Here is a 15,788-nt window from a genome sequence, read left to right on the forward strand (position 1 = left end):
ATTGCATTGAGCTGCAAGCCGAGAGATCTAGCTTCTAGCCAGTGGCTGAAGAGACTAAAGTCATGGGCTGCGGAGAGAAGGAGGGGAAGGGAGAGAGAGAGAGAGAGAGAGAGAGAGAGAGAGAGAGAGAGAGAGAGATTCGTCCCATTGAAGCATGACTTCCCACTGAGTTTTCGACTGGCGGTCTCCAAAATTATGGCCCCAAAGTAGGTAGGAAATGACTCCCTTAGCAAGTGCAAAGGAGGGAGAGTCCCTCTGAGCAAAACCAAATCCATCCAAACCCATGGATGCCTTCCAGGATATGCTCCAGTTGTCGGGGATAGCCAGAGGTAGCAACCTCAAATGTGGTTCCCATCTGCGCCAGCCAGAATGGCCAGCGGTCCAGGTCAATGAGAGTTTCTGTTACCTTTGTTTATGTCCTGACTTTCCCCCAGACCCGAGGCAGCTTAAAGACATTAAAATGATGCAGGGAAAATACAAAGAGCTGAAAACAGGGAAGTCATTACAAAGGTGATTAAATTCGAATAGAATTGAAACAATATTAAAAACAAATCTATTAAAATGCTGATAATAAAAGCGTTGCGGTGCTTCTAAGGCCCTTTCCTAAAACCCAGTCTGCTCTCCCTAAGGTTCTTGTTGGCATACATCTGTCCTAGAATACAGAATCGTAGAGTTGGGTGGGACCCTGAGGATCATCCAGCCCAACCCCCCGCAATGCAGGAATATGCAGCTGTCCCATATGAGGATCGAACCTTCAAACCTTGACATTATCAGCACCCTACTGTAAGCAAGTGAGCTACCCAGAGCGATAAGAGACATTGCCTTATTGTGACAATGGAGTGAGCCTCCAGGGGAGAAGTAAGAACAGCGGCGTAGCGTGGGTTGTCAGCACCCGGGGCAAGGCAAGTAATTTGCGCCCCCTAACCCGGGGCAAGGCAAGTAATTTGCGCCCCTAACCCCTAACCTGCCGCCGCTGCCAGCTTCTTCTTGCTACTGCCTGGGCTGGGGTATTTACTTGCCTTGCCATGGGTGCTGACAACCCACGCTACGCCGCTGCTCATCCCTTAATGACTGCAACATCACATGGCAGGGCTGGCAAGCGTCCAGTTTGCTCGCCAAAGACAGAGCATCGCTGTCACCCTACATCGCCCTCAGAGGCAGCACACTCAGTGGAGACTGTTCACATGGGCAGCCTGAGTGATGGTGCCAAGGAGGATATGAGCAGAAATCTGGGGAAGGAGCCAAGAAGCGGGTAAGGTCCTCCTCCGTCCTGGAAGAGATGATATAGATGGAATGGTTTGCCAAGTGGTCAGCAGCAGGAACCTCTATGCACCTTCCTTCCTTCCTTCCTTCCTTCCTTCCTTCCTTCCTTCCTTCCTAACCTGCCGCCGCTGCCAGCTTCTTCTTGCTACTGCCTGGGCTGGGGTATTTACGGTAAGGTAGCCATGGCGGTGGCGGCGGGTCCGTGTCAGGTGATCTGAGGCAAGTTGCCGCTGGCGCTGCCACCCAAACAATGCCGCTTGCCCGGAGGAGGAGGGCAGAGAGGCGAGGAAAATGCAACATGGCCCAGCAGCTGCAGCAGCAGCGGCGGTGGCGGGGCTGTGAGGAGGGGCTGTGAGGAGGGGCTGCCTGGTGCGCCCTCCGTGGCCCTGACGCGCGGGGACCGCGGCGAGCGCTGAGAGCCGCTGCCTGCCGGACGCCTTCAGCCTGGACGCGCGCACAGCTCGTCGGTTCCGCGAGACATGGGGCTCTGCTACAGCCTGCGCCCGAGGCTCTTCGGCGACTCAGGAGGCGGTGAGCGCCCCCCCCCCCAGATGTTGCGCCCGGTGCGGCCGGCCCCCCCTGCACCCCCCACGCTACGCCACTGAGTAAGAATAACACCTGGGAGGCAAATGTGGCCCTCTAGACCTGTCTATGCGGCCCTTTGGATTCTGGCCATGCCCCCTCTCCCAGGGCCCCCCCTCTCCATCCCCCCCCCCCCGCACTGCATTGTTCTGGCTTGGCCAGATTACATCCTTGGACTGCATTGCTGCTTCTTGCCTGCCTGTGTGGGGAGAGGAGTCTGTAGGGAGAAACCTCTGACCTTTGCATGCTTGTGAATGCACTGTATTGTACAAAAGGCAAATAATAATAATAATAATAATAATAATAATAATAATTTATACCCTGCCCATCTGGCTAGGTTTTCCCAGCCACTCAGGGAGGCTCCCAACAGAATATTAAAAACATGATAAAGCATCAAACATTAAAAGCTTCCCTAAACAGGGCTGCCTTCAGATGTCTTCTTGTAGTCTGGTAGTTGTTTTTCTCCTTGACATCTGGTGGGAGGGCGTTCCACAGGGCGGGTGCCACCACCGAGAAGGCCCTCTGCCTGGTTCCCTGTAACCTCACTTCTCACAAGGAGGGAACCTCCAGAAGGCCCTCGGCGCTGGACCTCCGTGTCCGGGCTGAACGATGGGGGTGGAGACGCTCCTTCAGGTCTACTGGACCGAGGCCGTTTAGCGCTTTCAAGGTCAGCACCAACACTTTGAATTGTGCTCGGAAACGTACTGGGAACCAGTGTAAGCTCTGGTACTGCTGTACCCACTTTCGCCTCTGGCCCTGACTGGCACATGCCCCCTAGAAGATAGCCCATGAGATAATATGCCCCCAGGCCGAAAACATTTCCCTCCAGCTGTATGGTGGGGGTCCAAGAATATCTGGAATTAACCATGCTGGTTTCCCCGTTGTAGAGACTGGAGGCCTCTGGAGACTGGCCATCTTTTTGTGTTGCTGGATCAATTTATTTGCAGGAGAGAGGTTGCGGTGGCTATTTATCTTTCTAAAATAATTTCTGTTGGGATTTTTTAATGAGCTGGAGATTTAGAACATTGCAGAGCTGGTGCAGAAAGGAAGAAGGGGGAACAGGTTAAACAACAAACCAGGAGGTCCCCAGTTTGAACGTCTCCTCTGCCGTGGGCTCCCTGAATGACCATCAGAAAGCCCTTTTCTTTTCAAGCTTTGGCAACTCTGAAATATGGGGAGATCATCTGACTGACCTACGGCCGATTGCTGTAAGGATTACAAGGTACTATATATGAGAAGTCCCAAAAACACAAATGAACCCTGGGGACCTTGATTCTCTTGCAAGAGAACAGGGTTTTCTCCCTATTCATGAGGACTAGGAAGTTACTTTTGTAAGAGACTGGAGGTCACAATGAAATCCTCGTGATATGGTGAAGAATAAGGACATCAGCAGTTGGGCTGGAGAGATGTTAAGAGTGGCATTTCCACTGGAAGTTTGGTCACTAGTCACCCCAGAACACATGCAATGTGCTCATTCAGCTTTCCCCAAGCTGTTGCCCTCAGAGTCTTTTGGACTACAACTCCCATCAGCCCCAGCCAGCACGCTGATGGGAGTTGTAGTCCAAAGCATCTCTCTGGCCTCTGCTAACTGGGACTTCTCTGAGTTGCAGTCCAACTCACCCAGAGGGCACCAGGTTGGGGAAGGTCCTGTGATAACTCCTAGGCCCTGCTGCTTATTTTCAAGAGCAGAGAACAAGCAGCTCGCAGGCTTCTCTGCAAGATTCAGTGGGGAACTCTAATTTCTCCTGTCACAGGAAGAGGTGGCATCTTCTGCCTCTTCCTGGCAGGGAAAACGAAGAAATTCTGCAATGAGTGTTGCAGAGAAGCAGGGAAACAGGAAGTGCGAGATCCTCACGCTCAAACACTCAGCGTCTGCAAATTTTGCATTTCATTTGCCTCTGCTCTGACCATACTGCTTGCAATTCCACCCCACCCTCACACAATGTGCATCTGAGGATCACACTTCGCACCTCTGAGGAAGGCCGACTCCGGTCCTTGGCAGTGTGGGATGTGAAACACAGAGCAGTCAAATACAACATTCCTAGAGTGGACATAAAAAGGGGATGTCTGGACCAGCCAGTCAGAACTTCCTGTTTCCTCCTGGGCTGGAACAGACCTCCTCTACATGTAACCAGAGGTGGGCATGACCTCACCTGTGCAGGTAACAAAATAGCACAGGGAAGGCTGCCATCTCTCTCTCTCTGACTCCACTGTTCGAAGAAGCAACATCTTCTTACCCTGAGAGGACAAAGGAACTATCTCCTCATGGGACAGATTCCAGGTGTATATACTTTGTAACTTAAGTCTGGCTTCTGGGATCCATCTGTGAACAGAATGTGTGTGAGTAAACTCTTTTATACTTTTATACAAGACTGTGTCATGTCTAATCTTTTATGAGGGAATAAAGGGGAATTGACCGGGAAACTTATTTTAGAGGCTTATACAAGCCTGGCAAAGACGTTATTCGCTGGTACGAGTTTAAAAGGGGAATGTTACTCTGTTAAATTGTAGAACTTGTTAACACAAGTTGGGAAGGATATAATTAAACAATATAACCTCTCCTGCCTCCCTGTACATTCCCACAGGCATCATGAACATGAGTAGAGCCTGCTGGATCAGCCCAATGGCCCATCTAGGTCAGAATCCTGCTCTCACAGGGGCCAACCAGATGCCCCAATGATAAGCACCCACCTCCACCCCACAGGGTAGCTGGCATGGGCCCTCAAGACACCGAAGGACTTTGGGAACAGATTTATAACGAATTGAAAAAGGTATTTAAATACACTTTCCCGAAAAAAAGCTTTCTTGCTAGGCTTGATGGGACAGGAAATAGAAAAGGCAGATCAAAGGTTATTTATGTATGCTACGACTGCTGCCAGAACTTTGTTAGCCCAAAAATGGACAGCACCAGAATTACCAACAATAGAGGGGTGACAGACGAAGATGGTTGATTATGCAGAACTAGCAAAACTGACCTGTAGAACCCGAAATCAGGAGGAAACAAAATTCCAAAAAGATTGGAGTAAATTTATGGAATACATAAATAATAACTGTAGAAATTTGAAGACTCTGGCAGGACTGAAATAAATCTGAAAATGTCGATAGGATTGGATACAATAAGAAACTGTGGAAAAGTAACTGACATAAGAAAACCTGTTGAAGGGAGGGAAGGAAGCCAATGCTCAGCAGTGTGGGTAAATGACTGTTGAATTTTACTGTATTTTGTTTGTTTGTATTAAATGAAACACCAGTAAAAAGCATTTTTTATAATAAAAAAAAACACTGAATGACTCCAACTCCCATCAGCCCCAGGCAGCAGGGTCAAGGATGATGGGACTTGCAGTCCTATAAGATCCGGAGGGCACCATGTTGGCTTCTTCAGTCACAGGCTATCCAAGGGTGGTTCTGAAGAAAGGGGCAGCTGCATGGCATCATTGCACCTCAAAAGACCGACAAGACTTCACTCAGCAGACAGTTGACCTATGGAACTCCCTCGGAACTCCCTCCCACTGGAGGGTGATGGCCACCAACCTGGATGGTTCTAAAAGAGGATCAGACAAATTCATAGAGATTGGAGAGGGCTGTCGAAGGCTACTAGCCAGGATGGCTTTGAGCTGCCTCCACAGTTGGGGTCAGCAAAGCTTATGGGTCACAGTTGCTGGAAACCACAGGAAGGGAGAGGGCACCTGCAGGTTTCCCACAACAGGCATCTGGTTGGCCACTGTAAGAACAGGATGATGGACTAGCTGGGTGGTTGGCCTCAGCCAGCAGCAGCCCCTTCTTATGTTTTTGTGGAATGAATGGTCAATAAAGTCTGGACATCAGCTAATAGTCTGACAACAAAGTAAGCAAATCAGGATAAATACTGAATAAATCAGTCTGAAGTAGCCCTGGGTGTGTTTCATGTGGCAGACATCAGCAAACCACCCAGGCTCCCTTAAGAAAACCCCATGAAAGGTCAGAAAGAAACCAGGGTTTAATGCCATCATTTCTCACTATAGTTATCACACAAGAACATGTTTAAGAAGCCTCAAAGCTTTTCTTTAAATGTCAAGCGCAGAAGCGATGAGAGATTGGGAAGGGTGGGGGAGCGAGAAGACGAGCTGCAAACCCTTTTCCACAGCCACCGTCCTAACCCCCCCCCCCAAAAAAAAATCATGTCCCCACACCCCTTGACTTGGTCCACAACTCCACACACACAAGCCCCAGACCAAAAGGAGTGTCCTTTCAGTAGCCGAGTCCCTTGGAGGTTTGGCGTCTCCAACAGCTTCTAGTATTGTTTAGGATTGCAGTCAGATTATTTATCGATTTATTTTTATTATGCACACCTATTTCCACCCTCAGATTGCAGGCCAGGTTATGACACCAAACGGCATAGACAAGAAACACAGTCATCAGTAAGCTAAACCGCGGGGACCTCTAAAAACCAGCTCGATCGTGGCATTTCTCTGTTTCTGGCATCTATAAAACAGTGGTGTGGTAAATACCATGATGTGATAACAGGGCGTGGATCATCCAGGTCTCTCTACAGGACTCTCCCTAAACCAAACCACATCCCTTCTTCCAGGCAACACCCCCCCCCCATCCCACCCCAATCCCATTGGATTGAAGTATGCCTTTTGGTTTCCTAAATGCAGAGCCAGGGATGTGTAGAAACCTCTGGCCTTTACATGCGCATAGGAAACTGTGTTTTAGAGTCAGACCATCGGCTCACCGAGCTCATATTGCCTAGAGTTTCTCATACTTGGGTCTCCAGCCAGTGGCATAGCATGGGGGCAGGGAGGCCACGGGGTGGTTCCTCTGGGTGCAAAATTCTTAGGGGTACAAAATTTCAAAAGACAAAAAAGTAGGAATAAAAAATAGCACATCCTCCCCCTCACAGAGAAAATCTCCTGACGATCGCGTGGGCAGATGGAGGAATGAATTTGAGTGACGGCCGCTTTGCTAGGGCACCCTCTGCACAGACTTTAGAAAGGTAATCACTCTGAGCAATCTCCCATCCCACTCTCCTCCATGCTCATGGGGCACCTCGGCTGCCACTCAGGTCAGTCGCTGAGCTATCGCCCCTCCCTTCTACCCTATCAACAGGCAGCGCTGAGGATGCTTGCCTTGCTCCGGGTGCTGGCAACCCACGCTAAGCCACTGTCTCCAGCTGTTTTGGGGCTACCACTCCCAACATCCCTGGCTAGCAGGACCAGGGATCAGGGATGATGGGAGCTGGAGTGCAAAATCAGCTGGAGTTGGGGAAGCCCTGGTCTACCCTGACTGGCAGTGAAAGTTCCAGGAGTTCAGGCAACATTCTTTGCCAACCCTACCTGGAGATACCGTTGGGGATTGAACCAGGACCTCCTCTGAGCTATGGCCCATCTGTATGGCTGAAATGGCAGCTGTACAAAGGTGAGAGTGACAGCTGTCACTCTTCCTACTTTTGCACCCAGCCCCGCCCACAAGTATGACGAATGTTCCCCACCGGTGATTGACAGTTGCTCATTCATAATGATACACATGTCCGCTTAAGCCTTAAAAAGGCTTTGCCAACCCGGCGCCCTCCAGATTCCAGATATTTCAGACTACGACTTCCAACAGGTTGCCAAAGGCTGCCTTGGAAAGCTACAGCTGCTACAGAGCTGCTTCCTCTTAACCTCGCACCTCGCCAGCACTGACCAAAAGCACGTTGCATGTATACGTTGCAGTAAATGAACATCTCTGCCAGAATCACACAATCTTGGTCCGGAACGGACTCCGGTCAGGAAATCAGGGAACTGGAAGAGATCCACAGCCAGCAGGGCTTCCGCCCATCAATTCACATCACCCACAGGCTGCTGCTGCAGGCAGAGAGCAGAAGGGATGGCATTTGTGCCAAAATGCTCCAGCGATCAGACAATTTTTCAGAAAACAGGACTGAGCCACATACTGCTCCAAAGAGCTTGAGGAGGCCCAAGCGCAATTCTCTCCCCCTCTCCATGGTGACTTCACAACAGCCCTGTGAGGGAGGCTGGGCAGAGAGATGGGGACGGGCTCAAAGTCACTTGGCGGGCTTCATGCATAGCTGTCAACTTTCCCCTTTTCTTGTCGGGAATCCTATTTGGAATAAGGGAATTTCCCTTAAAAAAGGGAAAACATTGACAGCTATGGCTTCATGGCTGAGTGGGGATGAGAACCCTAATCTCCCTAATGCTAGTCAGACACACTAATGACTGCAACATGCTGGTGCTAGAGCACATCAGTGGGAATGGAACAAATAAACACCCCCCCCTCCAATAAATAAATAAATAAAACCACAACAACCCACATTAGCAGTCTAAAAAGTTACAGGGTTTCAACGGGAAGTGCCCCAGTTTGGAAAAGTCGCAGTACACCCACCCTGAAACTTTTGCAAGCTCAAACAGAATTAAAGTGGGATTGCGTATAACCTCCCTGATACCATCAAGGGCACAAATCATGACAACCGTACAATAAAAGAGGCATCTAGAAGGAGGTCTCCCCTGGCAGACGTTTCATCCCCAACCTGAAAGGCAGCGCAGAACAGGAAGGAAGGAAACACCCAAGTCCAAAAACTTTTACGCTCAGAATCGTTTTCAGAGAATCTCAGGGCCAACGGCGAACAGTTATTTTCCTGTTGTAGGCATAGGGGGTGTTTAGCTGTGATGCCCACGCGGAATCGGAGAGATCTGGGGGCAACAGCGGGAATATGCCCTGGCAGGGCAGAGTGAGGTTTAAGGTGGGTGGATCTGCCGGGATCCCTGACGGATCAAGCACTAAGGAGCAGCCGTTCTCGCTCCCAGAAGACAAGGAGGAAATGTTCCTCCGGCTGTCCTGAAATGCACAGCCTCGCCACCCACCATGCTCCGTAATGCTCGCTAGTGCTCAGTCAGTCACCTCGACTTCCCCAGCAGGAAAACGCACACGCAACCGGAGCACAGTTGTTACGCTTGCACACGTGCACAAAGCCCTAAAGCAGAAAGGCAGGCAGGAAGCAATTCCGGAGCAATTCCTCTCGGGAACAGGGGACCCCCTCAGCAAGCTAAAGTCGGGCGTTCCTTCTCCCCGAAAAGGATGTGAATCGCAACTATAAGAGACTAGGACAAGGAAAAGAGGGAGGCAGGGTTGCAAGCTGGAGAGGCAGGGAGTTTGGGAGGCGCAGCCGAGCGCCCCTCAAAGCGCATCGAGAAAAAACGGGTCCTTACACTCTCGGAGAAGGTGCCCATGTCCGGAGCCCATCACCTGCGATCCGGCCAGCCTGCTGGGTCCCTGGAAAGTGGTGCTGAGGCTGCGGGGAGACGGGGCTCAGCTCGGCTGCCCTGGAAGAGGGAGTCTCGTCCTGCCCATGTCCTCCAAGCTCCGGCTGGAACCGCTGCGGTCTGCAAGGCGGCTCTCCCTCGGCGCGAGAGCGCGCGGCTGCCTCTCTCTCTGCGAGGATGATGCAGGAGTGTGTGCGCCCGGGCGAGGGAGGCAGGAACGGGGCTCCGAGCCAAGCCAAGCCCCCCCCCCCCCGCTCCCCAACTCATCAGCCGAGCCTCGTTCACCAGGACCAGCCTGGGTTTTTGCGTGAGTTCGGAAGCACGGTCCACAAGCGCTTTGGTGAACAGAAAGCGAGAGCGCAGCTTCTCTCCACCCGCCTCTCTAAGTGAGATTGAAGCTCTCTTTTATATTGCAGAAGGAGCTGTGGCTCAGCTGCTTTGAATGCAGAAGGTCTCAATAATATATCCAGGCAGGGCGGGGAAACCCTGGGCAACCTGCTGCCAGCCAGAGTAGACATTACTGAACTAGATGGACACCATGGCTCTATATCATAGAATCATAGAGTTTGAAGGGGTCCCCATGATCATCTAGTCCAACCCCTGCAATGCAGGACTATGCGATTTTACCATACGGGGATCAAACCTGCAACCTCTGCATTTATCAGCACCACGCAGCCAATTGACCTACCCAGGTATAACTCAGAACAAGGCAGGTCCTGCTCAATTCAACTCTATTTTCTTTTTTGTAGAACCACAGAGACTAGAATCTGTTGTTGATGATGTTGTTGTTGTTAAGGGGAAGGTCCCAAGTTCAGTTCCACCACTGGCCTCTCCAGACAGGACAGGGAAAAAGCCATCTCTGATACCCTGGAGAGCTGCTGCCCATCCGTGCGGACAACACCAAGCAAGATTGACCAGTGTTCTGATTCAATGTAAGACACTTACCTCTGTTCCTATGAAATAAGTGGCTTGCATTATGTGCAACCAGCCCCTTCTGACAGAGGCACATGGCAGCAGGGGTTTTGTAGGGCGAGATGTCAGCCAGGGACTGCTCTGTGGCCTGACTCTGAAAGCAAAAGTTAGCAGCCCACAGAAAATTCTCCTCATCCTACATGGCCCCTATTCCTGGGTGGTCTAGCGCCAGCCACTGCATCTCTCGGGTTGTTGTGGGGATTAAATGGGGAGGGGGGAGGAGAGGAAAACCACCTACCTTGAGCTCCCTAGAAGAAAAAGTGGGCTAGAAATGCAATACTAATAATTCTGCAGCCTAGAAAGGGAGGGGGCTGACAGCCTGAAGTCGGTTCACCATCAACTCCCTGCATCATAGAGTTGGGAGGGACCCAGGGGTCATCCAGCCTCTGAAATTACTACATACTCCTCCAGGTACTTGTCTGAAATGCTTCTTCACAGAATAAGCCTGCAGAACTCACTGCCACGGGAGCACACATGAGTGGAGATCATTTTGCTGCAACAGAAATCTAGTTCACTGAAAGGTGTCCCTGTCCATAACTTGTGCTCAGACCAGGCATAGGCAAACTCGGCCCTCCAGATGTTTTGGGACTCCAACTCCCATCATCCCTAGCTAACAGGACCAGTGGTCAGGGATGATGGGAACTGTAGTCCCAAAACATCTGAGTTTGCCTATGCCTGGCTCAGACACACATCCTTATGAAATAACCCATGCTCTTTCTAGAGAAAGTTGGGGGGAGAAGTGACTCTTATCATCTCCCCCAATGCTACAATTCGGGGGCACTCCAGGCCTCTTTAAGGGTGCTTTTATTGTCTTCTCGTCCTGATGCTTTGAGCTCCAACTAGCTCCTCAACACTGCCCCTTGCCAGTGGAAACGGCCCTCCCTGCAACGTCACTCACAAGGTTGGCCAGGGGCTTGACTAGCCGTCCTCTGCAATGTCAGGGGCAGATCTATGTGAAACGGCATGTGTGTAAAATATCTAGGTTCAAATCCCTACGCAGCCAAGGTGGCCAGTGAATTTGGGCCAGTGACAGCCTCTCAGCCTTGTGAGATATTCTCAATTCACGTTTTGCTATTTCCTCCTTTCTTCCAAGCCCTTGTTAAATCTCAGCTGGTCTGTAAGCTTCTTATGCAGCCACACTGGTTTCCTTAAATGCCTCCAACTTCTCTGGTATCGTCTGCATTCGGGCCTTCAATATTTCACCCATACTCCCATCCATCCTGAATGAGTCTATGACGCCATGTTACATATGCACATGACGGGAGCTGAAGCTCGCAGAATTTTCCTGCAAGTTTGCTAGAGAGAACTCTAAGAAACACTCCCTTTGTGCCCTAACAGCAGGAGGACTTAGCTGTAGCTTCTCTTACCTGTCTGGGCATAATAATAATAATAATAATAATAATAATAATTTATTCTTTGTACCCCGCCCATCTGGCTGGGTTTCCCCAGCCACTCTGGGCAGCTTCCATAAAAACCAAAAATACACTAAAATATCACAGATTACCTCTTCCCATCTCTTTCTGCTCTGCCAGCAATTTAGTCTAGGTCCATGTCTCCTCTGACACATTAGAAGAGTTTGTTTGGACTTGATATCCCGCCTTTCACTACCCAAAGCAGCTAACAATCTCCTTTCCCTTCCTCCCCCACAACAAACACTCTGTGAGGTAAGTGGGGCTGAGAGACTTCAGAGAAGTGTGACTAGCCCAAGGTCACCCAGCAGCTGCATGTGGAGGAGCGGAGATGCGAACCCGGTTCCCCAGATTACGAGTCCACCGCTCTGAACCACTGCACCACGCTATAGTCATCTGGTCAAGAGTCACCTAGTCCAGCCCCCTGCGATGCAGGAACTGCGGCTCAGGAATCCCTGACAGATGCCCATCCCACCTCTGTTTGAAAGCCTCCAAGGAAAGACAGTCCACCACCTGCCGAGGGAGCCTATTCCACTGTCGACACCATTTTGGAAATCCAAAAATGGTGATCTCAGCTTTGCCATGTATCTTCTACCTTACTGCCCTCTCCTTTTTCAGAGACCCATCCAAGGTCAATAACCTAAGGTTACCAGATTTTTTTCAATGAATCTGGGGACTAAATGTATGTATGTATGTATGTATGTATGTATGTATGTATGTATGTGATGTTGATGCTGCAGCAATGGCAGTGGCGGAGGGACGGCCAACGCCTTGACCTCAACCACCAGGTTTCCCCTTCCTCTGAAGCTTCTATCTCCTTTCTCCATGAGCCTGGGTGGCAACAAGACTCGGGCAGTGCAATGCCTCCTTTCCCATCAGAGCAGCCCCAATCCCATTCCTACTTGCGTGCAAGCGGGAGGGGGCAGGGATCCCTCGGCTGGGAAGGGAGGCTTCCCGTTACCTAACTGAGAGGTCCCTATCCCCTCCTACTTGCACTCAAGCTCTGATAGGCAGTGTGAAGCCTCCCTTCACAGCTGAGAGATCCCCGCCCCGCTTGCACGCAAGTAGGAGTTTGGAGGCTGTTCCGATAGGCAGCCTGAAGCCTCCCTTCACAGCTGAGTTGCTGGGGTCAGGGAAGGTGGAGGCAGCCCGGAAGCTGAATCTTAGAGCCCCAACACCACCGTCATATGGGGACTTCCAAGCAGCTCCTGAAGCCAGCCAGAGCCAACGCCTTCAGGCTGCTGAGACTGCCGTTGCTTCGTTTCCCGGGGACATTAGATGAAATCCGGGGACATTCCGGGGATGGAATTTGTCCGGGGACTTAATCGCAAATCTGGGGACTGACCCCGGGAAACGGGGACATCTGGTAACCCTACAATAACCCAGCCTGTGTTGCTCCAGGTGCGACAGTGCGTCAATATCACAGTTGTGAGATTTTCAGAAGGCTCTTCCCAGGCCCCTCTGCTAACAAAGCGCTTCTCAAAGTGGGTGCAAAGCCATTTATTTAAGAGTGGATAGCCCAGCTCTGCTCATCTCACCTCTCTCTCTCTCTCTCTCTCTCTCTCTCTCTCTCTCTCTCTGCACTGCTTTTTCTGCCTGCTAAACTAGAAGCAACAGGAGCGGCGCCACGCTGCCTCCCAGCGTGCGCACGACCCCCTGGATGGTGAGCAAAACAGCACCAGAACCAAGCATGGGAATCTTTGCCTCCTGGCTGCATGGCTGAGATCAAGTTGGAAAAGCTTCAGAGAGGAGCAAACAAGATGAGCCAGGAGAGGGGAGCGATTCCCCTGCGAAGAAAGATTGCAGCATTTGGGAGTTTCTAATTTAGAGGAAAGCAAGGGAGCAACCTGATAGAAGTTTATATGTTGGAAATGTAAAGAGAAAGAAGGTTCTTTTTATCATATGTGGCGGTCTTGTAGTAAGATTAAAGCTTACTGGGAAATGATATAGAATGAATTGAAAAGGATGTTTAAAATAACATTTGTGTAAAACAAAGAAGGAGGAGGAGGAGGAGGAGGAGGAGGAGGAGGAGGAGGAGGAGAAGAAGAAGAAGAAGAAGAAGAAGAAGAAGAAGAAGAGGAAGAAGAAGCTTTTCTTTGGGGAATTATAGGGACAGAACTACCTAAACTGTACAGAAACTTATTCATGTATAGGTGGCAAGAATGTTAAAGGTAAAGGTACCCCTGCCCGTACGGGCCAGTCTTGACAGACTCTGGGGTTGTGCACCCATCTCACTTAAGAGGCCAGGGGCCAGCGCTGTCCGGAGACACTTCCGGGTCACGTGGCCAGCGTGACATCGCTGCTCTGGCGAGCCAGAGCCGCACACGGAAACGCCGTTTACCTTCCTGCTGGTAAGGTAAAGGTAAAGGTACCCCTGCCCGTACGGGCCAGTCTTGACAGACTCTGGGGTTGTGCGCCCATCTCACTTAAGAGGCCAGGGGCCAGCGCTGTCCGGAGACACTTCCGGGTCACGTGGCCAGCGTGACATCGCTGCTCTGGCCAGAGCCAGAGCCAGAGCCAGAGCCGCACACGGAAACGCCGTTTACCTTCCCGCTGGTAAGCGGTCCCTATTTATCTACTTGCACCCGGAGGTGCTTTCGAACTGCTAGGTTGGCAGGCGCTGGGACCGAGCAGCGGGAGCGCACCCCGCCGCAGGGATTCGAACCGCCGACCTTTCGATCGGCAAGTCCTAGGCGCTGAGGCTTTAACCCACAGCGCCACCTGCGTTACTCACCCAAAAATGGAAAGCAGAAGTCCCAGCAAAGGAAGAATGGATACAAAAAGTTATGGAATATGCAGAAATGATGAAACTTACCGGAAGAACATTGGCAGGATTATTGCAATAACCTGCAATTTTATAAGAGTGTATATATTTAAAGTAGATGAATAAATGAGCAAGTTAAATTAATTTGGATATACAGAAGATATTAAAAATAAATTTAAGGAAATGGAGAAAGAGGGGGGAGGAAGTCAAGTTTTGAAATGTTAAAATGATTGTAATTAGTGAAATGTATAAACCCGAAAAATATAAATAAATTTTATATATTAAAAAAAAAAAGTTTATAAGATTGTGCATGGCAGAGAAAAGGGGGAGAGCGAAAGGTTTTCCTTTGTCTTCATAGCACTAGAACTCACGGACTTCCAATTAAGCTGAACGGACTTCCAATTAAGATTCGGGACACAGAAAAGGAAGTGCTCCACACAGCACATCTATAAACTGTGGAACTCCCTGCCACAAGAGGCAATGATGGCCACCAACATGGATGGATTTAAAAGAGGACTGGACAATTTCATGGAGGAGGAGACAGCTATGGGGTGCGCTGCTTCTGAATACCAGTTGCTGGAAACCACAAGAGGGGAGAGTTGCTCTTATGCTCAAAACCTGCTTGCCAGTTTCCCATATAGGTATCTGACTGGCCACTGGGAGAACAAGATGTTGGGCTAGGTGAACCTAGATGAACCTTGGTGTCCCTTAAAGGTAAAGGGACCCCTGACGGTTAGGTTCAGTCGCAGATGACTCTGGGGTTACGGCCCTCATCTCGCTTTACTGGCCGAGGGAGCCAGCATTTGTCCGCAGAGAGTTTTACCAGGTCATGTGGCCAGCATGACTAAGCCACTTCTGGCGAACCAGAGCAGCGCACGGAAACACCGTTTACCTTCCCGCCAGAGTGGTACCTATTTATCTACTTGCACTTTGACGTGCTTTCGAACTGCTAGGTTGGCAGGAGCAGGGACTGAGCAATGGCAGCTCACCCCGTCGCGGGGATTCGAACTGCCGACCTTCTGATCGGCAAGCCCTAGGCTCAGTGGTTTAACCCACAGCGCCACACATGTCTCCCTGGTGTTCCTTACAACTCCACAGTTCTATGATTCTATGAACCATCACCTGATCTAGCAATGCTGCCCATTGGCCTAATCCAGGAGGCTCTTTGAATGTTCTTCATTTATCCTGAATGAAATACCAATTACAGTGGTACCTCGGGTTAAGAACTTAATTCATTCTGGAGGTCCGTTCTTAACCTGAAACTGTTCTTAAGCTGAAGCACCACTTTAGCTAATGGGGCCTCCCGCTGCTGCTGCATGATTTCTGTTCTCATCCTGAAGCAAAGTTCTTAACCCAAAGTACTATTTCTGAGTTAGCAGAGTCTGGAAGCTAAAGTGTCTGTAACCCGAGGCACTACTGTAATACGTTTGCTTGGGAAAATCCACCTGTGAGAATATATTGCATGAAAACAGTGGGTTTCCCCAGCAGTCCCTCTTGACACCTCCAGAGTCTGTTCAGCCTGGCTTTCCGCAGATAAAGCTTGCCAGTCGTGCCCCC

General features: G+C 50.4%; 1 protein-coding gene across 3 annotated transcripts in view; it reads right to left on the reverse strand.

Annotated features, from left to right (window-relative positions):
* The window catches only part of PDE2A (phosphodiesterase 2A), a 392,093-nt gene that overhangs the window by 249,437 nt on the left and 126,868 nt on the right, over positions 1 to 15,788 (reverse strand). The window contains exon 1 of one of the 3 annotated variants that reach the window (XM_079973521.1): positions 9,033 to 9,322. The exons of the other annotated variants lie outside the window; for them this stretch is intronic. Coding sequence (XP_079829647.1) covers positions 9,033 to 9,053 — 21 coding nt within the window. The 5' untranslated portion in view covers positions 9,054 to 9,322. Of the gene's footprint in view, positions 1 to 9,032; positions 9,323 to 15,788 lie in introns of those variants that run through there. 3 annotated transcript variants of the gene reach the window in all.

The sequence above is a fragment of the Podarcis cretensis genome (genome assembly GCF_951804945.1).
Source record: "Podarcis cretensis genome assembly, chromosome: 4".
NCBI classification, from domain to species: Eukaryota; Metazoa; Chordata; class Lepidosauria; order Squamata; family Lacertidae; genus Podarcis; species Podarcis cretensis.